Source organism: Puma concolor, chromosome D2 (assembly GCF_028749965.1).
Source record: "Puma concolor isolate L17-30 chromosome D2, mPumCon1.1.hap2, whole genome shotgun sequence".
Lineage (NCBI taxonomy): Eukaryota > Metazoa > Chordata > Mammalia > Carnivora > Felidae > Puma > Puma concolor.
Window position 1 is genome coordinate 76,714,147 of NC_141677.1, and position 27,813 is coordinate 76,741,959.

The 27,813-nt window shown below is 51.0% G+C and overlaps 1 protein-coding gene and 1 long non-coding RNA gene across 3 annotated transcripts in view; one reads left to right on the plus strand and one right to left on the minus strand.

The window, feature by feature from the left end:
- Positions 1–27,813, plus strand: part of GRK5 (G protein-coupled receptor kinase 5) — a 217,941-nt gene that overhangs the window by 89,210 nt on the left and 100,918 nt on the right. Inside the window, exon 2 of one of the 2 annotated variants that reach the window (XM_086680996.1) lies at positions 9,582–9,677. The exons of the other annotated variant lie outside the window; for it this stretch is intronic. Coding sequence (XP_086537122.1) covers positions 9,582–9,677 — 96 coding nt within the window. The remainder of the gene's footprint in view (positions 1–9,581; positions 9,678–27,813) is intronic. 2 annotated transcript variants of the gene reach the window in all.
- LOC147576201 (uncharacterized) lies at positions 15,613–24,375 on the minus strand. Its single transcript, XR_015241884.1, has 2 exons — positions 23,447–24,375; positions 15,613–17,803 (listed from the first exon to the last, which is right to left on the minus strand). It is a non-coding gene; the product is annotated as an uncharacterized LOC147576201 (long non-coding RNA).

A 27,813-nucleotide genomic window follows, 5' to 3' on the forward strand; every position in this document is an offset into this window, starting at 1 on the left:
ATTTCTGATACTAACTACCCCAGAGTTTTAGCACAGACTGCACAGATGAAGGGCACAGTCTCAGAGACTGACCTCCCTTCAGACCCCAGCAGCAAGTTTGGGGGTCCTGGGCTGCACGCACTTCTGACCGGCAGGCTACAAATTCAGGGATTCTCTCACCCCCTCAGGCTGATAATTCACTAGAATGACTCACAGACCTCAGATCACTTTACTTACAATGTTGTTAGAGCAAAAGGACACATCCAAACCAGCAAACGTGAGAGATGCATAGGGCAAGGTCTGCAGGAGACGCATCACTTTCCCGGCAGCAGCCGGCGGATTCACCTGAGCCTGGTGCCTAGAGCTTTTACCGGGGGTTTCATTACTTAGGCGGGAGTGATGGAATCCTTGGCCATGGGGTTGAGCCCAATCTCCAGTTGCTCATCTCTCCCTGGATAGTATCACCAGGCTCAGAACCTACCCGATCATATGGTTGGTCATTCTGGCGTGGTCAGCCCCACCTTAAGCCATCTTGTTAGCATAGACTCTGGTATGGTTTTGGGGACCCCGCATGAATAAAAATGCCATTCTGTCACTTGGAAAATTCCAAGGACTTAGAGGTCACCATCCAGGAACCAGAGACAAAGGCCAAATTCTTCATTGTACACCAGTGGCCAGCTGGGCCTGTGCAAGGCGGTGAGTGAGCCTGGTATGGTCGGCAGAGGGGCAGCTGGTGGAGTGAGGGGCAGACACCCCAGCCCCAGCTTCTCCATGTCTCCATGGCCTTCTTATTCCCAAAACCCAGCTGCTCTTGGCTGCCTTTCCTTGGATTCTTAGAGGCCCCCATGATCCTGGTAACAATCCCCTTTGCAGGTCAACTCAAATGAGTCTCTCTTCCTGCTAACCTTGGCTGGAACTGTATTCACCAATACTGTTTTTCGATTTGAATTGACAAGTCTTTCCTAGAGGAACATACTCTGTGGGAAAATATTCTCCCTCCTCAGAGCCCTCGAAACACATCAGGTCCTCTGTGGACCCCAGCAAGCCCGTCTCCAGAGGTGGTTCACTCCTCTCTGGGATCCGTAGAACAGTCAAGGTCCAGAGGCTGTCAGAATGCAGAGGCACATGGTAGGGGAAATGTGTACTTACTGTTGGTACAGGAGGGATTTGTGGGGGTTCCTGTCCAGCTTGTTAGGAGCCAGGCCATGGCCTGGGGGCATGGAATAGGGTTCCCTGAGACTGGCTCCCCCACCTGGACCCTTATGGGCCAGCACTCAGCACGTTGGAAACAGGAGGGCCCTTGTACAGTTTGCCTCTCGCCCTGGCTGGTGGCCTGGTAAGTGGCTCAAGCTGATTCAAGTCAGGCAGGTTGCAGGGACCTCGGTGCTTGTCAGGCAGATCTCAGGATCACTGAATATGGGGGCTGGGAGGAACACTTTTGGTGGTTTGTCCCAACTTTGCTGTGTCTCTTCAAATCCTTTTTTAGAGAGAGAAATTCCCAGAGAGAGTTATTCCATCTCCCATGTCCCATGTGATGTTCAGGGACTTTCTCTGAATTTAGGGCAGTGGTTCTCAAGCTTGACTGAGCATCAGAATCACCTGGAGGGCTCATTAACACACAGGCTGCTGGGTGCACTCCCAGAGTTTCTGAGTCAATAGGTCTAGGGCGGGGCCCAAGAATCTGCATTTCTAACAAATTCTCCAGTGATGCTGATGCTGCCAGTCCAAGAGCCACACTCAACCTCAGATTCAAGGGCATGAAGGAAGGTTTTTCCACCAAATGCATGGAAGCTTCCCCTGATGAACTGCTCGTTGGTCAGCAGGGAAGAAAGAACTTTAGACTGAGAGTCTGGCACCTGGCTCCTGGCTCAGGTTGTGACACGGCCGCTTGAGTGATTTAAGGCAAGGTTTTTGCCTCTCTGAGACTATTTTCTCACCTGCAAAAGGGGTTCCGTAGCAGGACCTGCCTCATGGACTCGATGTGAGAATTAAGTGCGATGATGTCATAGCTGATTGTCCCCTGACCCCAAGAGCACAGGAAGTGTCAATGTTGCTTCACTTTCCGGATCAAATATATCATACCATAAGGTTAATGAGAATTCCAGGGCCAGTTGTTTTGCAGAGGTCTGTCCCACTTCCTTCCAAGGATGGGAAGAGATGCTCCAGGGCCCGAAGGAGTCCAGCCAACGAGATCACAGACCATCGGGGTCACTGCCGCCGCTGGTTTTGTCCGTGTCCTTCGGAGGAGGAGCCTCTGCTGGCAGTTCCACTCGGCTGTGCCTGTCTGGCCACGGGGCTGGAGGCTCCTCATTGCTCAGAAGCTGTCATCGCTGGGATCCAGCTGCCACAGAGCCAGAGCCCTCCTCCATACCCTTCCCCCCACCCCCCGGAGTAGACATGGGTCCACCTTGCTCTGCCCCCTCTCGTTCTCAGTGCTGTCTTCTCTCAGTCCTCTGCTCTCACGGCACAAATACCTCCCTCTGGCACAGTACAAGCAACAAGAATAACAGTAAGCCAGCTTCTTCCCCCATAGTGACAGCTCTCTTGTGGCAGTTTATTTGGGGTGATCCTTTTATTGTTCCCTGGGGGTATCCATGGGAGCACAAGAAATGAGTGCGTGGCCCATGCTTAAGACATGGGAGCCACTATTACTTTGCCTTTTGTCCCCAAGTCCCACACTCCACTCCCTGCTAAGACTTGCCCTCCTGCCAGAGGAGCCCCCCAGCCCTCTCTGTTGGCTGCCTCTCTCCTGCCCTGCCACCCCCTTATCACACTTCCCTTAGCTGCACCCTCCCCCGCCCCCCCTGCCCCGGGTACACCTGTGTGAGGCCATAGCTGGCAGTGGAGGGGGACGCTAGGGACTAGAGAAAGCAGCAATGATTTGCTAAGCAATTTCCTTCCTGCAAGCTGCCCCCTCCCTCCTATGGGGCCAGTTGGGGGTGAGGTCCAGAGTCAGAGAAGACTCCCATCTTCCCATTGCCCACCTTTCTCCAGGCTTTGCCTTGAGAAAAGGCAAAACTCTTTCCCGTTCCAGAATCAAGACCTGCCATCTTGATCCTTTGGTGCTTTTCCTCAGAACCGTGGGCTGGCAGACTTCAGCCCATGTCCCCCAGCATCTTGGCCTCTTCCTCTTCCTGTCTGGCCCCCTGGTCCCTGTTGCTGCCATCCCCTTCCCAGCTGGAGCTGCTCCCCACCGCCCCCCCCCCCCCCCCCACCGCCTGCCAGGCCACCCCCATGGTCTCTGCTCTTTGAAGCCTGGAATGAACTGGATGTCCCTGAGGGCAGGGACCATGTCCAGTTCACTGATTGTTTCTGGCACATGAAAGATAAACTATGAGCAGCAGTGGGTCAGATGGTAAAGCAAATAAAACCCAAAGCTGCTCAAGACAGGAAATGGCTGGGAGTTCATTCATTGATCCCATTAATTCCTCTCCCTGAGCCTCTGGCTTCTCATCTGTGAAATGGGGCTAATGCCACCTTAGTGAACACCAAACACACAGAACCCAGTTCAGTGCTAACCTCAGACTGCTGGGGGTAGGGTGGGGTGGACATTGTCATTTATTCCGGCAAACATTCATTTACCCAGTCAGTCATCCTAACTTAATGAAAGCTTGTGATTAACCAGGCATTGTGTTAGGTGCCCCACCCCCCGGAGGGACACTGAATAGGTCTGGGCCGAACTGGTAGTAGGCTGTAGGCCTGGCAAGTTGCGGGGCGGGGAGTCTTCCTCTCAAGGGCAGCCCTAGAAGGGACAGCTGGCTGGGGCTTGAAGAAAGAGTGGGCTTCAGCAGGTGGAGGGGTCAGGAACTTCTCCTGTGGGGTCATGGGGGAGAGGATGATGCATGCAGAGGTCACAGGGACAATGCTTGCATCTGCTTGGCAAATACTGTTTGCACATCCACAGTGGGCCAAGGAGAGAGCAACAGAGAGCAGAGAAACCAAGGTCTCTGTCACCATGGTCTTCCTTCAAACAGGGAGACTAAGGATTGGCAAGTAAATCACTAAATAGGAAGATGTCAGGTACTGGTAAGAGCTGGGGCTGGTCCCAGAAATCTGGTAGTAACTTCACACATACAGGTTGGACCCGTCAGTGAAAATGTGCTTAATGTGTTGGGAGAACAAGTGAATCTGTTGGGACAGATAAGTGAATCTGTCAGCTGATGGGTGTGTGCAAGAGAGACAGGCTGCCCAACTGACCAGGGCCTCCCAAACACAGTTTAATGGCAGTGGTGAAGGCAGAGAATGGGCCCCACTTCAGCTACTGAGGTCAGAGAAGGCCCTCCTGGATGGCCATACGGTGCACAGGAAGCCTTGAAGCCGAATGCCTGCGTTAAGACTTGAAGCATGGATGAAAGTCATTTACACAGTAGGTAGGCAGGAGATGTTACTGCCAGAAGGAACAGTGAGTGCAAAGGTCCCGAGAGCAATGGCAGGGAGAGAAATAAAGCTTGGAAAGACTGTGACCACATGGTGAAGGGCTTTGAAACTGGTCAAGGAGAACAGATGAGCAATGGTTGATGGGCAGGCCTGGGAACTGGCCATCCCAGCTGCTGGGGCCTGGCTGGGCCCTGAGTAGTGGAGAGGTGGTGGCCTTAGCTCCCTGTAGGCCTGACATCCTCCCAAGCAGGGAGGTGGGCCTGGGGCAGCTGGGGTCACAGGGCCAGGACACGCAAGGAACTTCTGCAGCAGGGTGTTGGGCCTCACCACCTCAGGGTCCTGAGAGACAGTCAGGTCTGACTGAAACAATAGAGTATTGACACTTCAGTCATCAAATATGTCATCTAATAACCCAGCAGCACACGTAAGAGCTAACTATTTGTCTGGAAGTGGCGACCTCTTTGAGTTATGGAGGGGCAGGGTTTGTGTCCAAGGAACTGGAGGCCAGGTGAGTTCAGGATCCCAGTGGCCATTTAGGGGGACACCCCTAATGGCCAGAGCGTCCCTGGATTAGTTTCCTTTTGCCGCTGTAACAAATACCACAAACCCAATGGATTAAAAGAACACAAATTAATGAGTTACATTTCAGGAGGTCAGAAGTCTGACATGGGTCTTACTGGGTTAAAACTAGGGTGTGGGCAGGGCTCCGTTCTTTCTGGAGGCTCCCAGGGAGAATCTGTTTTCTTGCCTTTTGTGGTTTCTAGAGGCCACCCGCCTTCTCGTGGCCCCTTCCGTCTTCAAAGCTGGCAGTGGCTTTCTGGTCTTTCTCACACAGCATGGCTCTAAACTGACTCTTCTTCCCCCTCTTCCACATGTAAGGACTCTAACCATTACACTGGGTCCACCGAGACCACCTGAGATAATGTTCCCACTGTTATCCTTAATTCCATCTGTAATATTCGTTCCCCTTTGTGATATAGGCTAACATGTTCAGGTGACACTTTGGGGAGCATTATTCTGCCTACCACAGTCCCTGCCCTGTTCTGGGGGCTCCTACTCCTTAGGAGGAAAGGAGCCCCACATGGGCCGGAAGGTCTGCCCCCTTGGCCCGGGACAGCTCCCTGGGTGGTACCCCCTCCCTTCCTAACTCCAGCTTCAGCGACATGTTGCCCCAAACATGTCTCCCCCAAACCCTGCCCTTCTGAGTGCTGGTCCAAATGCTTGTTAAATAAAGCAGTGTGTCTCTACCTCAGCACTATTGACATTTTGGGGCAGATCGCTCCGTTGTGGGGGGGCTGCCTCACGCATTGTACAGTGCTCAACCACGTTCTTGGCCTCTGCCTACCTGATGCCAGTAGCACCCCCACCCCGGCTGTGACGACCAAAAATATCTCTAGACATTGCCGGTTGTCCCCCAGAGGACAAAGTTGTCCCCCCGCTTCGAGCCACTGAAATAAAGCCTTTGATGTCTGTCTTCCTTGCTAGGTTGGAAGCCCCAAGATGGTGACACCCTGTGTCTCTTGTCCCAGCTCCTTCTAGTAGATGTTCAACATATATTGGTTGAGTGAATGAATGAGTCTGGGTTAATGTTCCTAATGGTTCAATTAATCCGTAAGAACTATGCACACACACACACACACACACACACACACACACACACACACACGTATATGCATGTAAAATAGGCTCCTGGTTTCCATACACTGGCCACTTGAGAATCACCTGGTGGGGGGTAGGGGGATGGGCCTTTCCAGAAGTCACATCCCTGGGTTCTGATCACAGAGAGTTGGGAGACAGCCTGATGCAGTATAGCCTGGTGATCTGTACTGTCCAGAAGACTTCATCAGTTCTACAGAAAAGTGCAACTACAATATGACCCAGTGATTCCATTCCTGGACATATACCCAAAAGAGTTAAAAGCAGGGACTCAGATATCCATAGCAGCACCGATCACAAAAGCCAAGTGGTGGGAACAACCCAAGTGTCCATCAGTAGATGAATGGTTGATGGCGCCTGGGTGGCTCAGTCGGTTAAGCATCTGACTTCAGCTCAGGTTGTGATCTCACAGTTCGTGGGTTTGAGCCCCATGTCAGGCTCTGTGCTGACAGCTCGGAGCCTGGAGTGTGCTTCGGATTCCGTGTCTCCTCTCTCTGCTCCTCCCCCACTCACGCTCTGTCTCTCTCTGTCTCTCAAAAATGTATGAATGTTAAAAAAAATTTAAAAAAATGGATGGAATGGATAAACCAAATGTGGTACCTACACACAATGGAATGTTATTTGGTCTTAAAAACTGAATGAAATCTGACACACGCCGCAACATGAACGAACCTCGTGTACATTACACTAAGTACAATGAGCCAGTCACAAGTGGATATACCGTGTGATTTCACTGGAGGAGTGAAATTCACAGAGACAGAAAGTAGAATGGTGTCTGCCAGGGGCTGGGGGGAGGAGGGAGCTAGTGTTTAATAGGTCCCGAGTTCCAGTCTGGGGTGATGAAAGAGTTCTGGAGGTGGATGGTGGTGATGGCTGCATAACAATGTGAATGTGTCCGTGCCATTGGACCGTATACCTAATCATGGGTAAGATGGCACATTTCATGTTGTGTATATTTTATCGTACACACACAAATGTGCTTTCTTCCAGCCAGATCTGGGAGCGAGTGGTGTAGGAATAGGAAAGGACAAGGACTTAGTTCTTGTTCTAATGGCCCCTTTTGACCTCCCAGCCTGGTGGGGGCTGAGATGGGAGCATCTGACTTTGCTGATGTCTCCAGAGGGCGGCCCTTTTCTAGGGGATGCACATTTTAATCCCTACAGAGGCCAAGCAGCCACACGGCCTGTCCACGGGAGCAGCTGTTCCCTAGCTCTAACCCATTCTTGCCATGTGGGATGCTTCGTTATGGAGAGAAATCTGAAATCTGGATTTGCATGTGAAGTCTCCTCGTGGTTTGAAATCTTGACAACTGGTTCAGTGAACAGCAAACAAGCCATGTGTGGGTCAAGCAGAACAAGTTTGCAGGTGTCTGGGGTGACGTCTTTTCTCAGAGCTTGCAAGCTTGGGCCCCGGCTAGAGAGATCCCCTTTCCTGCTCCTCTTACTCAATGCTGCATCACTTCTGTGGTCTGACCCCAGCAATTTTTTTTTATCCCTGAGAATTTCCCTGGCTTTCAATGTACCCCAAAGGGAGGTTTACAGACAGAAGGGTGAGGGTGAGTGCCTGGGGTCCAGAGTCTACTCAAGTTGGGGCCTTGGCTCTGCTATTAATAAGCCAGTAAAGAAAGCCACTTGCTTCTTTCTTCCCCATGCCTCAGTTTCCTTATTTGTCAGGGGGGAACAGTAATAGTCCTGCCTTGTAGATTTAGAGTAAGGACTGCAGAGAGTCCAGGGAAGGGCCCCGGGGAAGGACTCTGCAGTGTGCGCACATGTGTGTTGACCCTGGTTAGAGGAAAGAGCAAGTGTGGAGTCAGATGGGTCGTCAGCCGGCGAGTTGCTCAACCTTGGATATTTGTTTCTTCATCTGTGACGTGGCTCACAGTGATCTCTTCCTCAACGAGACATTCTGAGGATTACACAAGATAATGTTCAAATGGTGCCTGGCCACAGCAAATGCCCAATGTACACTTGTTCTGTCCTGTAGAGTCTGAGGCCTTTGCCCTCTGCAGAGGCTTGAGAGGAAAAGAAGACAGGACAAGCAGAGAGCAGAGAAAGGACACCCCCACCATCAGCTCCCTCTCCTATTTCCCAGCCCCCAGGGTGGGGGTCCTGGTCCCAGCCTCAGAAGCCAACCCACTTGCTAATGGGGAACCCGGCCTTAGCTTTCCAGGGCAGCAGGGTTGACAGTTGGGGATCCCCACTCCTTAAGACCAGCTCCCTGCCAGCCCTGGGGCACACACTGGGCCTGGGTGGGCACAAGCTAAGCCCTTCTGTATCCCTTGGTTTGCTGGTTGGAGAGGGGGGCCCAGGCACGCTCTGGAAGGGTTAAAGGTTGGAGGTGCTGCATACCCAACCCCGAGCAAGGAGCAGGCCCAGGGTGCCGAGGCCCTACCCCAGATCCTGTGTCTCTAACTGGGCTCTAAAGTCCACAGGTGTTGGGGTATTGACTACATGGAGGAGGGTGAGAGGCCCTCAATATCCTAAAATACTGAGGGACCTAAAGAGCTATGTGATCTTTAGTGATGTGGTATCTAAGGCCACTCTGGAGGTGGATGGTGGGTAATGGCATCTCAGTCCCTGGAAGGTCCTGGCCACTAGACACAGAGGGGCCTCCAGGTCTGAGGCTCAAATGCCGGTAGGCTCAGGAACACAGGCCAGAGTTGGTGCCTCCCCTTGCTGTTTGTATACCTGAGCGTTCGGACATCTGTCCACTGTCCCTTGGATAAGACTAGTGTGGTTGGTGGGAATGCCCTGAGTGTGTACCTTACTCAGCTCCACGTGTTTATTGCATCTTCATTACGTGTGCATGTTCCTCGTGTGTGCAGATTCATTGCACGTGTGCTGATCATGCGTGCACGTCCATCACACGTGCGTATCCCTAGCATGTGCGTGTTCATCGCACATGCACACAGAGGAGGATGCGAGGCAGGATGGGGCCCTTCAGGAGTCCTTCCAGCCTTGAGTATACATCCTCTGAGACCCTGGGGTTTGTGGGGGAGGGAGAAGAAGGGGGTACACAAGACAAGTGGAAATTGAAGTCCTTGTTCCCAACATCTGGCCTCCAGTTGGGGAACGGGACTCTCCACAGGAAACAAGAGGACAAAAGGAGGCAGTGAGGCGGCTGCAGTCCACTCACTTGTGGATCCATTCCGCAAGGACTTCCCAAGCCCGAAGGCAATATTAAGTCCAGCCGGCCTGGCCCCTGCTGTGGGAAGGTTGGGGTCTAGTCTGACGCCAGAGACTGGGCACCCAGGGGGCCTGAAGAGCAGGGGGAGATGTGGAGAAAGAACAGGGCAACTGGTGTGGGTTCAGGCACGGATGACTGGAGGGGCTCGACTGCTCCTGCTGCTTGAGGAGAGCTGTGTGGGGAGAACACACAGGCTTGATGCTGGCCAGGAGGGAGTGTGTGTGCCTGGGGGGTTTGGGGTGTGCCACTGACTTGACCTTGAGCCCCCTGGCTGTCTCCCAGCCCCTGGAGCTGGTGGACAGGCTCGCCGGGATGGGAAACAGGCTCTGGAGCCTTCCACAAGACCAACCTGAGCCCGACATCTTTTCCCCCCATTTCTGCAGGGGGTGGAGGAAAGCGCAAGGGGAAAAGCAAGAAGTGGAAGGAAATCCTGAAGTTTCCTCACATCAGCCAGTGTGAAGACCTCCGAAGGACCATAGGTAAGCTGCCCTGCCTGGAGGGGGCATGGGAAGGGGCTGGGAGGGGAGCAAGGAGCCCACTTACAACCAAACCATTTGGACAGTGAGTCAAATATGAAACAATTAGTGCAGCAAAGTGATTCCAGATAGGAGCTCCAGGCTGACATCCTTGCTAATTGACGTAAAGATGGAACTAACACTCATTGACTCTTTGGTGTGTGCTGGGCAGGATTATCTCCCAATTACCCTTGGAGGCAAGTACTGTTTTGTTTTGTTTTTTACGTTTATGTATTTATTTTGAGAGGGGGGATAGTGAGGAGAGAGAGAGAGAGAAAGGGAGAGAGAATTCCAAGCAGGCTCCGTGCTGTCAGCTTGGAGCCCAACGCTGGGCTCAATCCCATGAACCATGAGATCGTGACATGAGCAAAATCAAGTCGGACACCCAACCAACTAAGGTACCCAGGCGCCCTGCAAGTACTGCTTTTTGTTTTTTTTTTTTTTTTTTACTCCATCTCTTGGGTGGGAAAACTGATGTTCTGCAACCAGCCCAAAGTTGCACAGCTTGTAGGAGGGTGGTGGAGGTGGGCCAGGCCTGGCACTGAGCGCCCACATATAGCTTTCCACCCTTCTTTCCTGGAGACTGTGGGCTCTGCCCTCAGCAAGCAAAGCTTTGGGAATTGAGGGTGAGGCGAATGTCTAGGCTCCCTGTCCTCTTGCTGAGGATGTTGATGTGCTCACTGAGGGGCCACCCTGTTCAGTGGTAACAGCCCAGAACTCTTTATCCAGCACCCACACAGCAAAGCACCTCGAACAGCAGAGGGACCTTGTTTCTTAAGGGGCTGGCACAGCCAAACTCACCAAATGAGGACACAGGGCTCCCACGGAGCGGGTGGGCATGGTGGGGCTCCTCCTTACTGGTGGGGGCCCTGGCCCTTCTCCCCTGTGTGCCCCATGTACACCAGCCCCTACTGCGTGAAGGCTTCTTATCTGCTCCTGTCTGTCGGAGCGCTTGTGGACGTGCTAACCACTGTTTATTAGACCGAGATCCATTGAATGCTGGATAGAGGATGGCCCAGTCACCCAGAACTCTGTGGGCCTTGCTGCTCTTGGGACTTCTGTCCAGGGCTGTGGGTGAACTGCCCAGTGCCTGCTATGAAATGTGAGGCCACTCAAAACCACTTAGCTTTTCCGAATGGCTTTTCCATGTGGCCTGGCCTCCACCAGTTCCCCAGGCTAGGCGGGACTTACATGGCCCCCCAGGGCTGCTTAGTCCTGGCCGCTTAGCCCACCCTCCAGATTCTTCTGCCTTGCTGTCACAGCAGATGACAACTGCTTGTTCTGTGTGCCCTGCATGCCCACCGTGGAGGGAGGAGCTCGCTTAATTAGTGTTTATGAAATGAAAGGAAGCCACCTGTACCCGATGAAGACAGATGTGAGCAGGTGAAGAAGGTGGGGTGCTAATGCATGGGAAGTGTCCTCAAGATCTACCTCAGATCAGACCCCCATGGTGTTCTTAGGGTGAGTGGAGCTGGCCTAAGGGATCAGGGTCTCTGGGTCCAGACAGACTTGGGTTCAAATCTCACCCTCTCTACTGGCCCCCTGACGAGTCACTTAATCTGACTGAGCCTCTGTTTCCTCGGGTGAAAGAAATGATCATGAACCCACTCAAGTGAGACCATGTGTAAAGGGCTTCACTGGAGCTATCCTCAGGAGCCCAGGACACCTCCCTTAGCACTTCAGCTTTCTTTCTGGGAGGCCCAGTAGCCATCACTCTGCTAGGTCCTTCCTGTGCTGGGGGTGCCACATTCACCCTTGATGTTCACCCTTTGGGGCACATGGGGCAGGGTGGGAGAGAAGATGGGCACATCTCCTGGGGCTGGGAGAGTTTTGCCAGTTAAACTCCAAGTGGCTTTCAGAGAGAAGACAGGAAGAGCTTATCTGGAGTTGGCCCATTATTTCCTGGGGCCATTTTGTTCTTCATGCTAATTTATGCTTGGAGAGAATAGGGCTAGGGGTGGAGACCTCAGTTGCCATGGTTGTCATACCCCCTTGGGGAGACAAGCCCTCTCCTGTCCAGGGTGAGCAAGTTCACCGGAGACCAGAATGTCTTTCCTGGGTGCTGAGCCCAGTTTTCCTCAGTGGGCCCAAGGAGGGGCTCCCACTCATGCTTACAGCCAAAGGACTGATGCAAGAGACCTTTCTGGGGTGTTGATTTAGAGGAGAGAGCTTGAATAGGAGGTAAGAACCCCTGCCCTCAAAGTGGAGAGCTGTGCAGAGAGGCGGGGTCATTGTGTGAGAGCCAGGCTTATTTGGGAGGGGCCTTACCTGCAAAGCTTGTTCTTGGGAAGCCATTTGCTTCTCTGCTTTTGGGTAGACTGCCCACAGGTGGTGGTACCAGGAATGCCCTGTGGGGCACAGTCAGGCCCCAAGACCACTTCCTCAGAGAATTTATTTATTTATTTATTTATTTATTAAAAAATAATTTATTGTCAAGTTAGCTAACATACAGTGTATACAGGGTAGTCTTGGCTTCAGGAGTAGATTCCCATGATTCATCACTTACATACACCACCCAGTGCTCATCCTAACAAGTGCCCTCCTCAATGCCCATCTCCCATTTTCCCCGCCCCCCCCCAACCCCCTGCCCCCATCAACCCTCAGTTTGTTCTCTGTATTTAAGAGTCTCTCATGGTTTGCCTCCCTCTCTGTTTGCCATTTATTTTTCCTTCCCTTCCCCTATGGTCTTCTGTTAAGTTTCTCAAATTCCACCTATGAGTGAAAACATATGATATCTGTCTTTTTCTGACTTATTTCACTCAGCATAATACCCTCCAGTTCCATCTATGTTGTTGCAAATGGCAAGAGTTCATTCTTTTTCATCACTGAGTAGTATTCCATTGTATATATATACCGTATCTTCTTTATCCATTCATCAGTTGATAGACATTTGGGCTCTTTCCATACTTTGGCTATCGTTGAAAGTGCTGGTATAAACACTTGGAAGCATGTGCCCCTTCGAATCAGCACTCCTGTATCCCTTGGATAAATTCCTAGTAGTGCTATTGCTGGGTCATAGGGTAGTTTTATTTTTAATTTTTTGAGGAACCTCCACACTGTTTTCCAGAGCAGCTGTACCAGTTTGCATTCCCACCAACAGTACAAGAGGGTTCTCGTTTCTCCACATCCTCGCCAATATCTGTTGTTTCCTGAGTCGTTCATTTTAGCCACTCTAAAGTGTGAGGTGGTATCTCATTGTGGTTTTGATTTGTATTTCCCTGATGAGGAGTGATGTTGAACGTCTTTTCATGTGTCGGTTGGCCATCTGGATGTCTTCTTTGGAAAAGTGTCTGTTCATGTCTTCCTCAGAGAATTTAAATTACCCCCCTGGCCAGGGTCTTTCAGAGCACACTGTTCTCTTCTGTGGGGGTACCCTGCCTCAGCTGTGGTTTGCTGTGTGCTCACCCCAAGTGGGAAAGGCTCTTTGGGAAGGATCTTTTAAATTCTCTACTGTGTACCTGGTGCCTGGAGGCTCACAGCAGACAGCTGGGTGGCTGAATGAGCAAAGGAAAGGATGAAGGGGCATAACAATCAACTTATACAGTGTTTCCAATAAATGGAAGAGCATTGAAAGCCGTGTAAAGGGCATTCCTGCCATGCAGGTTAAAGAAACCTGAGTAATCTCTATATTTGAGTCATGTGTTGCTTAAAAATATAAAACATATAAGTATGAAATACAGGACTTCTGGTTCCAGACACGATAGAAGAGATGTATTGTCCCTGGCCCTCCCACCAAGGACAGGCCAAAGCTCTGGACATTACGTACGAAACAAATATAGGAAAATTCTGAAAACTGGAGACAAGAAGGCAGACTGGCTGGGGGCCCGGGAATGTGAAGAATGACCTGACAGTGAGCTCCTGGGTTCTCTTTTCTGCCTTCCTTATTCCCAGGCACCGGGTGCTGGAGACACTCACAGCCCAGAAATGCCAATGGGTGTAGACAAAAAAAATCAACCTCCTCCCCCTCCAAAGAAACCCCAGTGTGTTCTTTTCTAGTCAGAAGCCTGGGAAAGGGGCTCTGAGCTGAACGGGCAGCGGTTGGTGTAGCTGTCTGCTAGAGCTGTCTCTCTTCTGCTGGTCCTCATCAGCAACATGGGTGCCTCAGTTTCCTTTTCTGCTCACTAAATCTGGTTCCAAAGACCCGGTGCACGCCTCCTCTCCACTCCTCTCGGATGCCGTTCTGATCCTTCGAGGTGAGCCAGTCCTGCCCTTCCCAGCCCCCTCCCCCATACCCCACACTGCATCCCTGCTCCCCATGAGCTTTCTAGCACCGCCCCAGAAACACCACAAATGTCCCTCACCTTCCAGTTGGCCAGACCTCAGTCTCACCTCTGGTCTGGGGGATCTGGGAGCATGGGATTCAGCTCTCAGATTTTCTGAGGACCCCACCCGCGGGCCCCCCTCCCCATCTGTCCCTGTATGTCCATAAACAGGCCTCCTGGCAGGGTCCACCCCCTGGGGAGGGTGAGAGAAACGTGTGTGCTCGTGTGTGCAAATGGATTCTTCTGTTCTCCTGGAGGGCATTGAAAAGACTCAGTGTGTGAGAGAGCAGTGTGAAGAGAGGCCCGGGGAAAACAGGAAGGCCGCCATAAAGCTGCCGCTCGGGGCAGTGGGTCCCGGTGCTTGGGCCTTCCCGAGTGTTCACCGTCCATCAGCCTGGTGTTTGCCCAGCCTCTGCTGGGGTCCTGCTGGAAGGCTTTCTAAAGTACAAATCTCGTTTCTGTTCTGGACCAATATTCAAACCAAACAGTGGCAGAGGCCGCATTTATTTTTCTTGTGGACACGCGTGCTCACTTTCTGAAGCTCTTTGGGAGGATGCCCTGGGGCGGGCTTTGGGCCAAGTGACAGGGCTCCTCTGTGTCAAGAGGGCAGCATGAGGTGGTGTGGTGGGTGGGTGGGAGAGGCTTGGGATGAGCCCTCGAGGCCCCAGGGGCGCTGCCCCCTCCACATTGCCCAGGACAGAGGTCGGAGTAGGCCATGCCCTCACTTGCCTTTGGTACCACCTTGTACGAGCACAGTCTTCTCCCACAGCCAGGGTGACTTTGCAGCCTGGAGGCTGCAGCCCACGAAACCTGTGGAAAGCACGTCAGCAGTTCTCCGTCCCTCCTGGAGTAGAAACCGAACTCCTTGTGAGCACTTTGGCCGTCGGGTGAAGCCTAGGGACCCCTTCTCAGAATAATGCTTTTCCTTGTATAAAACAAAATATGTAGGGTTACAAAGGAAACCAGTTCTTTTCAGATTCAGTTATGAGATACTTTAAGAATTTATGATGTTGAAATATACGTGCTCCTTTGTTAACACTTTAGATAGTAGCGTCCAACTGGCTGGTCTAACAGCTGTAACTGTAACTCTGGGTTTGTGATGAGCAGAAGTGATGTCTCCAGATGCTGCCACAGTGGTGTTATGAATGCATCTGCAGTATCTTGTTGTTGACGAATGCTTGGCACCACTAACGTCACTGTCGGTTGTTGTTGGCATTCGTGACTGAAGGAAGTGCTCATTTTCAGGTAAAGACTGGTGAAAAGAGAGATGACATTTTTCTCCCTCCAAGTCCACGAACCCTCTCAATCTTACCCACGGACCTCTTGGCAATGCCCTTCCCAGACTGCCCTGCATGGGCAGACCCTCACCTTCGTCTCGGGTCACCCCCTCCTGCCCCATTCACGAGCCGCACGGGTTACCTTTCTGTTCTCCAGTTACGCACGTATGTTTCCAGCCTGGAGCCTTTGCACCTGCTGTTCCCTCCACCTGGAATGTTCTTCCTACGTTTTGCCAGGTAGTTGTTGGGTCTCAGCTCAGATAGAAGCCTTCCCAACCAGCTTCTCCCGCTACTTGCTGCCTCTCACATGGTGCAAAAAAATTTTTTATGTTTACGTTTGTTTGTTTGTTTATTTATTGAGAGAGAGAGAGAGAGAGAGAGTAGGGGAGGGGCAGAGAGAGTGAGGACAAAGAATCCAAAGTGGGCTCTGTGCTGACAGCAGACAGCCCAATGAGGGGCTAGAACTCACAAACCATGAGATCATGACCTGAGCCAAAGTCGGATGCCTAACCCACTGAGCCACCCAGGCACCCCTCACAATTTCTTAATGTTCTTTGCCCATACTGCATCTGAAATCATCTTTTGTTCAGCTGTTGATTTGTGTGTTCTCCGTCTCCCCAACTGGACTGGATGTTCCACAACAGTAGTGACTGTGTCTTGTCTGGTTCACCACTAGAACAGTGCCCGGCACATAGTAGGGCCCCACCAAATATTGGGTGAATCAAGGAGTGAGTGAGGTGTGCAGTGTTGGAAGTTGGGGCTCTTTTAAAAATCATGTGACCTGTTCTTGCTGTACCCAAATTTCATCTTAGCCAGTCTCCTCCACTTAGGGAACTAGAAGCTTGGACTTGGGAAGCATCTAGTCTATGGCACCCTTTCCCCAACCCTTGCTGTGTGCATGAAGAAGCTTCATACACTTACAAGATGGGGCCATGGCCTCACATCTGCTAGATGGGGGAGTCCAGCCAGGCCCCTATTCCTTGAGGCTGCAGTTTGACCAATTCTCCCAGGGATGTGAGGTTTTCATAGAGTGCCCAACTCAAGGAACTGAAAGTATCTTCTCCGACCACACATTTCGGACCTAAGTATACAGGCTCCAAGAGTAGAAGTGACCTGCCAGGAGGGTCCGGGCCCCGGGCCCTGAGCTACAGCTTTCCACTCCCCAACATCAGATTGACTCATAAACATCTTGGGCATCAGGCCACAGCCAGTACTCAAAGCAGAGTTGGTCTTTTTCTGTCTTTATTTTTTTCATAAGAATGGATTGTGTGTTCATTTGCTTATTCAAAAAGTACTTATTGAGCAACTTACTATTTTTTAAGTGTTTATTTATTTTGAGAGGGGGGAGGGGCAGAGAGAGAGGGAGAGAGGGAGAATCCCAAGCAGACTCCACGCCGTCTGCATGGAGCCAGATGCGGGGCTTGATCCCACAAACCATGAGATCATGACTTGAGCTGAAAACCAAGAGGCGGATGCTTACCCAACTGAGGCACCCAGGCACCCTATTGAGCACTTATTATGCACCACCCACTGGGGAGGTAGACCTGGTTCTTGCCATCTCGGAACTCATTCACAGCTTTGCCCAGGAGACTGGGAAATAAGGAGGTGATAACAAATCAAGAGAGTTGCATGATGGAGATACCAGATGCTGAGCTAGAGAACAATACTGAGGTCTCCACCCATGAGGAACATTCCTGGAGGACGTGGCCTCACTCTGAGCCTCCCAGGGCATCTCTTTGTGTGAGATCTCTGAAGGTATGGACCATGTCATTTCTATCATGGAGGTCTCCATGGCTGGCACAGTGAATGGATGGATGGGTGGGTGGGCGGATGGATAAAGTGGCTGAATGGACATTGCCTCCCTACCCAGCCTGAAACCAGACCTGTGATTGCCAGCAATGAGTAGAGATTCCTTGCCACATGTATCTGTTTCCAGTGTGAGCCCAGACGTGAGTAACTGATTTCAGACAGCCCTGGTGGAGGGTGGGCAGACCGCAAGAGAGGGAAGCGGTTCTCTAATGTCTGTTCAAAGCACCATCGAATAATGACATTATTAGTTAATAAACTAATTGTTCCCATAAGACAATTAGAGAACCCAAATCAAAGACGTTCTCAGAATGCCCAAAACTGAGAAGGTTGGACGTCATCATGAAGATAAAAGATTGTTGAGGTCTGTAAATATTCCTCAGTGACGCAGAAAGTTCTGTTGGGCAAAAGTGTGGCATTTTTATTTATTTAGTTCAGGCTCATTGCGTACTTTATTCTTTCATTAAAAAAAAAAAAGTATGAGGGGCTTGAGTGAAAGAGTTGATTATTCCTCTATTTGGCAGTATTTCTGGAGGAACTGTCCAAAAGCCATATAATAAATCAAGTCCCCCTCCCCACCCCCTGGCGGGACTGACGTTCACGAGGAGGCCATTCACAGAAAGTAACTGCCGTGATGCCCTGTGCACTCACAGATGGATGGGGGACATTTCGTTTGCCTCGTGGGAGAGCTTCTTGCCAAAGCCTTAACTCTCCAGGAGCAGAAGCTCTAGATTATCGGGGATGCCTAGAAGAAAATATAGATTCTTAACTTAAAAAACAAAACAAAACAACCCCCAAACACTGTAATAGCGTGAAAATTGCCTTGGACTGCCTAGTGCTTGATTATTCACCCAACATTGCTCATGCTCTTTACACAAGAAGTCAGCCTACAACTATTTGTGGAGCCCCTGATGTGTGCCAGGCATTGTTGAGGCCCAAGAGCTGTAGCACTGGCCACAGAAGCAGTGCAGTCCTGTGGAGGGACCTCCAGCATTGGCATTATGGTCAATGGTGCCCCCAGCCATGTGACATTAAGCAACTTGCTTAATTTCTCTGGGCTGCAGTTTCACTGCCTGTAAAACGGAAACACTGATGCCACAGCAGGAGAACTGTTATTAGGGCCAGCAGAGTGTCCAGCACATGCCTTCATTGTCATTGTCCTTGTCATCCTCATCCTCATCATCATGGTGCTGGTGGTGGGAGGGCAAAGGCGAGGACCCTTTGGGAGGGCTTTAGAGAGGCTGAATTGGCTACAAATGATGAATGGGGCTCTTTTTGTGCTGACATCACATGGGTCCAGTCCCCAGGGACACCTGCCTTGGGGTCATCAATGAATCCTACCTTTCCTTGAGCCCCCACCTCCAGACCCCTTCTCCTGGAGGTTCACCCTGATTCCTGCAGTCCTCAGCCTTCTTTCCTTCCCTTTGCCCCACCGCACACCTTGGGAAGCCCATAGTGTCACACACTCTGCCCTGACCCCTAGCCTGGTGGATCTCTTTGAAAGGACGTGTGGATGTTCTGAAAGGTGGCACCCCATAGTCCTAACAGTGGTTGCCCCAGGGGAGGCATGGAAGTCAGAGGGGACATCAGCTTTATCTATAAGGTGACTTTTTTAAAAAAGGAGAATGCATTGGCATGTTATTTGGGTACTTAAAAGTTGAATGAGGGGCTCCTGGGTGGCTCAGTCGGTGAAGCATCCAATTCTTGATTGCGGCTCAAGTCATGATCTCATGGTTTGTGGGATCGAGCCCCACATTGGACTCTGCACTGACAGTGCAGAGCCTGCTTGGGATTTTCTCTCTCCCTCTCTTTCTGCCCCTCTCCCGCGCATTCTCTCTCTCTCTTTCTCTGTCTCAAAAAACAAACAACCAAAGTTGAGTGAGTAAAGACTGAATCCCCCACCTGATTCCACGGCGGGGCAGAATCTTCTTTCCTTGTTGACTTCATGTCCCCTAATGAGTCTGTGGGCTCCGAGAGGATGGTCAGAGCCTCATCCCCTTTGATCTGCAGGACCGTGGCTGAGGGGCACTTGCTCCATTCTGCTTGGATGCTGGCAGGCAGGAACCATCCTGTAGCCTTCAGCAGGTGGGGTTGTAGGGCCTCTGTCTGGTGAGGGAAGCCCAGGCCCCCATCAGCCCAGTCTGACCTTGGACACTATCCCTAGAGACTGGGCTGCTCAGCTCTGCTTTCTGACCATCAGTGGCCCCTTAATCCAGCCCCCAGTGGTCTGCCCGCACACTGTTGGTGCTCACTGAGAGTTCTCTTTCTTCCTCTTCCTGTGTGGAATGGGACGCCTTGGGTCCTCCCCCAGGGATGCAACAGGGACTGGTCCTTACTGCGAACAGCCTCCCCTTCTGTGCACCCTTCCTCAGGGCCCATTGGCTCCCCCTCCCCGCCCCAGCATCGCGAGGCACACTTAAGGGTCTGGAAAGGAATCCGGGCTCCTGGGACAGGTCCCACCCCACCTGAGGGCCTGCGTGACCCAGTCCCCGTCCGTCCTCCTGGCACGTGAGCTCTTGATTTCATCGTCAGGGAGACCAAGTCTTTCTGCGGACGTCATTCCCGTCCTTGGGGCGATAAGGGCGCGTCACGTCTGTCATTCTGCCACTTACCGTGCTCTGATAAGGCACAGCATCTGCTCGTCCTTGAAGGGCAAGATAAATTTAGATGTGGTGGATTTAGAACATCAGGTGACCTGTTTGCAGCTGTAGCTCTCAGGAGGGACAGGGCAGCCTGGCTTATCTGCCCGGTTTTCCGGGTATTAGCTTCACCTCTCCAACAAGACCAACGGCCTCTTGAAGGCAAAGGGGTTGGGTTCCCGGTGTCCAGAGCAAGCTTGGGTGCATGTGAGATGCTCAGTGATCCTAGTTGTGGGTTTCGAGTTTGGAGGTTCTTAGAATAGGGGTATTGACCAAGATTTTACAGATGATCTGGAATTGTTTTCAAAGGCTGCTCTGCAGGGAGGGGGTATGGTCCAGAGCAGGCTTCTAACTGATCAGGGTTTCTTTTTACCTTTTATGTTTGTACCTCTTTGTAAGATTTTATTCCCAAGGTTAAAACCATGTTTAAAACCCACTGCTGTAGGCCAGGTCTCCCATTTTCCATGTAGATAAACCGAGTCCCAGGGAAAGAAGTGACTTGCCATGTTCTCCCCGTGACTTGACTCCATGGTAGGCTTTCCTTTGCTGTCTTGGTTTACTTTCGCCACCATAACAAAGTGTCACAGACTGGGTGGTTTAAACAACAGATTTACTGTCTCACAGTTCTGGAGGCTGGAAGTTTGGGATCAAGCCTTTCCCCTAGCTTCTGGTGGTTCCTCGCAATCTTTGGCTTTGCTCTGTTTGTAGAAGCATCACTTTGATCTCTGCCTTCACCCTCACCTGTCCTTTTCTGTATGTGTGTTTGTGTGTTCACGTTTCCCCTTTTTATAAGGACTCTGGTCATATTGGGTTAGGGTCTACCCTAATGATCTCATTTTAACTCTATTACCTCTGTAAAGACCCTATTTCCAAATAAGGTCACATTCTGGAGTACTAGAAGTTAGGACTCTAATCTGTCTTTTCTAGGGTATTCTAACACCCACATTCTTACCTGGTCTTTGGAAGTCAAGTTCAAGGGGCCAGAAGCTCCCAGTTCCCACCAGGTCTGAGCATAGACCCCCCACTCCCTGCTGACCCTGGCTCAGGGTTAACTCTGGCAGGCCCAGGCTGACTGCTTCCCCACAGGCCACAGGACCATCTAGAGAGGATTAACAGCTTTCTGAACCATGCTGCACGCTACATTTTTATTCCGTCTTTTTTTTTTTTTAATTTTTTTTTAATGTTTATTTATTTTTTGAGACAGAGAGAGACAGAGCATGAACAGGGGAGGGTCAGAGAGAGGGAGACACAGAATCGGAAACAGGCTCCAGGCTCTGAGCTGTCAGCACAGAGCCCGACGCGGGGCTTGAACTCATGGACTGCGAGATCACGACCTGAGTCGAAGTCGGCCGCTTAACCGACTGAGCCACCCAGGCGCCCCTTTATTCCGTCTTTATCATTGTTGTCTTTGTTCAAGTCATTGTAATTGGTAAATTACTTTGCTTAAACACATACAGAAAATTGTAAGGAAAGGTCACCCATAACTTTAGCACTCAGCTAGTCATAGTCAACACTTTTCATGTAATTCCTTCTAGCATTTTCCCCCATGCACATACTTACCTTTTCTTTCTTACTTTTTTCTTAATATAATTTCAAAAATATTTCTCATGTCATGAACATTCTCCATACATGTGATTTATGTTTTTCCATTTGATGCATATTTATTGAGTGTCAGGCACTGGGGATATATCAGTGAAGAAAACACAGAAATTTCTATTCTCATGGGCTGCCCTTCTCCAGGGGAGTGGGCATACAAATGGGCAATGGGGAACTGGCCTAATGCCTTCTACCTAGCATTGGTCCAGGTCTGCAGTCTATCCTTACCTGTGGCTTATTTATTTTTTGTGGGCATATTCTTCCTTTAAACTATCTTGAAAATAAGCCCTTGCCCATAAGTATAGCATAAACTTGATTTTTGAAGGCTTCATATTGATTATACATACACATATATATACATATATATATCTATATATACATACATATATATACATACATATGTGTATATATATATACATACATATGTATGTATATATATACATACATATATATGTATATATACGTATATATACATACATATATGTATATATACGTATATATACATACATATATGTATATATATACATACATATATATGTATATATATACACACATACATATACATACACATGTATATATACATATACACATATATATATACACATATATATGTGTATGTGTACACACACACACACACACACACAGTGAGAACTATTTGTTTCTCTTTTCCAGTGGTTTTTACCATTACAGTTAGTATTCAGATTAACACCTTTGTACCTCATTGTGGCATTTTGATCTCTGGCTCAGAGGCCAGAAAGCCCATACTGTCTTTTTGAAGGCCAGACACATTAGCTAAACTCAAGCAGTGAGTGTAGTGGCCTCTCCTCCTCCTTTGCTTCCTCTGGAATGTTCCATTTCCAGCCTGTGCTTGCATCTGCAGACGCCATTAACCTGAACCGTGTCTCTCTGACAGACAAAGCAAACCAGGTTTGGTGAGCGCCCTGGGCCCTGCTTGCCAGCCCCAAGTCACGGCAGTCGCAGGCATGAGAAGGGCTTTTCTGTCTGTTTTAAGGCTCGTCGCCGAAAGTGGGAAAAACAAGCTAGTTTATGCAGCAACGGGGACCTCAACCCAGCACAAGAGGCCAGCTGACCCGCAGCAGCCTGAGCATGACAGCATTCTGCCCCATAAAGAGACACTAGGACAACACTTTTAATGGTCTCTGCCCAGACTCTATTTACGAATTTATTTCCCGGGCTCCGTCTGCTCAGCAGCCCCTTGGCAACATCTCTCGCGGCATCTGCCTCAGCGCATTAAACACCCCTTGTTCCGAGTACCTCGGAGCTAGCACCCAAGAGAGTGAGAAGAAAAAATGTGGGTGGAAGGAGATTTGGGGCCAATATAAACGTTTAAATTAAAAAAAAAAAAATCACCAAAGAACAACAACAAAAAGTTTATCCCCTAAAGAGCGCCTGTGGGCACGGGTTCCTGACTCCCTTCGCAGCTAGTGTCAGAAAGGAAAATGCAAACTCAAGAAACATTCTGAGTGCTGGTGTTTGTTTTTTTCTGTTTCATGGTTGTGATGTCCTTGTATCATCTTTAAAAATTATTTTTAGAATTATCTTTTAGTTCGTTGTCTCTTTACAAAAATAAAATCCATCCATTGGTGACATTTCCAAAATATAATCTAAAGAGAGGAAAATTTAAATGGCCAGTGAGATACCCAACTACGAACATTTTGGTCTGTGGCCCCGTCATAGTTCTGCTTTATGGCAAGAGAATTGTATCCTCTGTCATTTGTTTCCCTGCCCAGAAATCAGATACTGTTTTATTTTGTTTTGTTTTATTTTATTTTATTTTTTAAATGTTCCTTTTTGAGAGAGACAGAGAAAGAGAGCGCAAGTGGGGCAGAGCAGAGAGAGAGAGGACAGAGGATCTGAAGCAGGCTCCGTGCTGACAGCAGTAAGCCCGATGTGGGGCTTGAACTCATGAACTGCAAGGTCATGACCTGCGCCAAAGTCAGATGCTCAACCAACTGGGCCACCCAGGTGTCCCCAGATATCGTTTTAAATGGAAACATATGGCTGTAGAGTCCCTGCTAGACTGGGAGCGAGAAGACTGAGACTCTCATGCCTCCCCCTTGATTCCATGGCGTTGGGAAAGTCCCTTAACCTCGATTTGCTCATCTTTGAAATGGGGACCCAGCAGTCCTTACCTTAGTGGATGATCAGGTGGCCACAGGAGTTCCTGGTAGGAAACGCTTTGTAAAGTGCTTCGCAGTTTGTTGCTGGCCGTTTTCAGTGTGGTCGTGTGATCCGTGGTTAGGACAAGCGGCTGACGTAATTTTCCTGTAGCCCTGATGAACTGCGCGCGACCCTTTCTTCTAAAGCTGCCTCTGTGTTTGATCTTGGTGCAAATCACCACCCTAACCCATGCTGCCCAGAGACCCGGGGGCCTCCCTCTCCCTCTGCCCTGCCTACCCTCCCCTGCCCAGCACACATGGCCAATCCAAGTCCGGGCCCCTCTGCATCCCAGTATCTCTGGAGTCGGGCCTCTCTCCCCACCCCCACTGTTTCCCTCACCCTGGCCACCTCCCTCTCCTGCCTCAACTCCTTTGTCTCCCCCTACCCTGACTCCATCCAGGCTTACCTGTGTCCAGCCACGCTCCACACAGCAGCCAGGAAGCTCTTTCTAAAATGTCCATCTCATCATGCCACCACCTGCTACAACAGGCCAAGGGTCCTATCAGAGCTGACCAGGCCCTGCCTCACCTGTCCTCGCTTACCACTCCAACTCTGCACCCCCCACCCTGCCCCCGACTCAGCCGCTCCTTCACGTTTCCTCTCTTCTCCATGCCTTCACCAGACACACTTCCCTAATTCTGCCTGGGAATCGACTCAACCCTGGGCCTCTCTACCTTGCAGGTCACTTCCCCCTGGAAGCCTTCACTGGTGACCCCACCAGGCCTGGGTTTTGTCCTTATCCTTGCCACAGTCTGATGACTGACCTCCGTCCTCCACTTGACCACAGGGCTCCGTGAGGGTGGAGCCTGGATCTGCCTGGTGCTGTTTCCCAGCCCTCAACACAGGTGTTTCCTCTTCACCAGGCTCTTTTGGAATCTTGATTTTCTTTCTTTCTTGTGTTATTTTTTAAAAAATGTTTATGTACTTTTGAGAGAGACAGAGACAGAGCATGAGTGGGGGCGGGGGGGGGCACAGAGAGAGAGGGAGGCACAGAATCCGAAGCAGGGTCCAGGCTCTGAGCGGTCAGCACAGAGCCCCACATGGGGCCCGAACTCATGAGCCATGAGATCACTACCTGAGTCAAAGTCGGATGCTCAACTGACTGAGCCACCCAGGCGCCCTTTGATTTTCTTTTTTCGCTCAGATATTTTTGTTCTCCCCTGGGGATGGAAAACAAAAAAATCTTAGTCTTCCCAAATCCTGGAATGATTGCTGATGGGTCTTTTTTTTCTCTTTGAGTCCTTTTAAAAGACCCTGCTTTTCTCTCCCCTTCTGGGCCCCGGCTGGCCTGAGGGGGGAGGCATAGGAGAGTTGAGAGAGGGGTGCATGCTTCCAGCTGTCATGCTGGCCCCTTCTGGCTGTCAGAGCCTGATTGGCCAGGCAGAGGTGGACACAAAAATGGATGCTGCTCCGGGACTTTGGCTGAGCCCAGCTTGGAGCAGAGTAGAGCACAGAGAATGGCTTTGCCCAGAGACTCCAACATCAGGCTTCGGTGTCGGCCTGGGAGTGCCCAGCCGCTGTTGGCACCGGGCTTATGTCTCAGGGACAAAGCTCCTGAAGGGCTAACCCAGCTCAGTCAAGTCTGGGGGGAGACAACAGTGAGGGGCATGAGCTCTGGTGTCAGAGGGACCTGGGTTTGGCGAGGCTCGATTCTTTACTGACTGTGACTTTGGACAAGTGATTTGCCTTCTCTAATCCTCAGTCTCCCTACCTGCAAAATGGGAATAGGAGGGTCGCAAGGAGCAAATGAAGAAATGCACCGGGAGGGCTCTGCAGAGGGTCTGGCACGCAGCAGGCACGCAGACACCGAAGCTTCCCTGTCACTGCTATCCGCTGCCATCATGTCGGCAATAGTCCTGCTCGGTTTGAAGCTTTGTTTCCTGGTTCCCCTGTGGGTGGTGGTTGCCAGGTCCTGCTGGGCTTAAGTTTATCTGTTCATTCATTCGTTCATTCATTCTGTTATGCCCTTGCTCTGTGCCAGGGATCTGGGGAGCTGCCAGGTGGTGGAGAGCTGCTTTCGGGAGTGGCTCCTGGCATCACGGGCTGGGCCACCTTTATTGCCTTTATGTAACCTGAATATCACCCCTTTCCCCTTAGCCTACTTCCATCCCTCAAAGCTCTGTTTACTAACTCTCTGCAGACCTCAGAGGTTCAGGATGGTACCCCGCCCCCTGAACGAAGGCCACCTTACGCATCCCTCTGCATCCGGGCAGGAGGGGCCTCAATCAACTCAGACACATGGGGTGATAGCCAGTTCCAGCCATGAACCCCTGTTCAGCTTTTACTCTGGGCAGGGCCCTGCCGAGGGTCCCGAGGGGGGAGGTAAGGAGGTGTCCCTAGTTGGGAAGACAGGGCAGAAAGCACACACGTGATGCTGGTTAACAGCCGTGTGAAAGTGGGCAGCTGTCAGATGTTGGTCTTCAGTACCAAGTGCATGGAGGTGGGCCGGGACGGGAAACAGACATCTCTGCAGGATGGGAAGGTGGTAGAAAAGGAAGACTTTTGGAGTCAGCAGGCGCAGCATCGTACAGCCGGCAAGCATTTCCTTTCCTAGGCACTTACTGCGGCCAAGAATTGGGCTATTTGCTTTACAGACACACACTCATTGAATCGTTATGAAACCCCATGGGCCAGGCGCCATTTCCCACACCCTCTATTTTATGAATAAAGATGCAGAGACTCAGAGAGATTTGTAAACTGCTCAGAGTTACAGAGATTTGGAAGAAGCAGAGCCCAGATTCAAACCTGGGCCTGAGTCAAGCCTATGCTGGCCGTGGATCCCCACCATGTTGGCCACGCTTTCCCCATGACAGTAGGGCACCATGGGGCACCTTTGGGGAGTGATGTATGCACTGCTTCGAAGGGCTTAGTGCAGACAAGTCATGAGGGAAAAGGTCCAAGGGAGGCTGTGTCAGGCCCAAGACACCATCTGTGCCTCTGGCCTGAAAGGTTAGGTCTTTGTCCTACAGGTAGTAGGGAGCCACTAAGTGTTCCTGTGAGAGCCCCTGCAGCAGTCCGCAGGGTGAGAACAGAGAACGAAGGGGAGCCATGGACAGAGCAAGCAGGGCTTTCAGAGTGATATGAGATCCATTCACTTCTCCAGATATTTATCATTTACTTACTGTGCGCCAGGGAGAAATGAGACAGCGCTTCTCAAGTGGCCAGCCAGGACCTGAAATGTACCATAAATGGCCTCCATTCCTGGGGATGCTCTTCCATAGCTCAGGTAACACCATGGGAGGCAGGAGCCGCTGGGGCTTTGGTCCCCTGTGGTGTCAGGCTGGGAGCAGGTTTCTCTGTGACGCTGGGTCACAGGATACCTTTCACACCACCCATGAGGTCTCTGCTTTGGCAGCTGCTTCTGCTGTCCACCTGTCTCTTCCTCCCTCTTCTCAGAGGTGGTTCCTCGCTCCCCTGCTGTCGGTTCCCCCCGCCACCCCCCCCCTCCACAGGGCCTTTCGGGAGGCAGCAGATGGGCATGAATGTGACACTGGCTGTCTCTGAGAGACCACCTTGGGGGCCACCAGGTGGGGCTTGTAGGGCACGTGCTAACCGGGGGTCAGGATGTGGGTGTGGGTGCAGAGGGGGCTGTCCACCCCGACAGCCTCCTGGCTGCCTCCTTGGGCCAGCTGGCCATGAGACGTATTCTGTTAGGGCTTTTGCTCCCCTCCATTCCCATCTGACTTTAACACGGAAGGAATAGTTCTCAGCCACACTTAGCTGCTGCTGGGTTAACTTCTCACCCATTCCCACCCTGCACCCTTCCTAGATTTCCATGTCCCACAGTGGCTTTACCAGCCTCACCAGGTAGAAACCTCAGAGTTCCTGTCCCCACTCAGTTAGGTCAGCCCCCTCTTCTCCATCCTACTGCCCTGACACTCCTCACCCTGCTGGGACTGATTCAGTAGCCTCTCCATTGGTCCACTATTAATGGCTCATTTCTTTTTCCTTCTTGCCCATCCAATCTGACCTTGTTTGCTGACTTTAGCACTTAGAAGCTTCTTTTCTGAAGACATCAGAGCTGAGACTTCTAGCAGATATAAATGGCTCACCCACTGTCCATAGGATAGAGTCCAAGCCCACAGCCCTAAGGCAGGGCATCTTACCAAGCCTGGCCTCTGCCCCCTTAAAATGGCTCACTGACTTGCTATATGAAGCTACCCAGAGTGGTCCTCTCCCCAGCCCCAGAAGCCTTCGGGCTTCTCATGCCTTTGAGTAAACCTCTACCAGCATGGTGGTTATCAGCACGTCACAGCACAAAAATCCCTGCTTTTTATTTACGAGCTGTGTAGCTTCGGGCAATTTGCTTAACACCCCCCCCTTGCAAAAATAATAATGA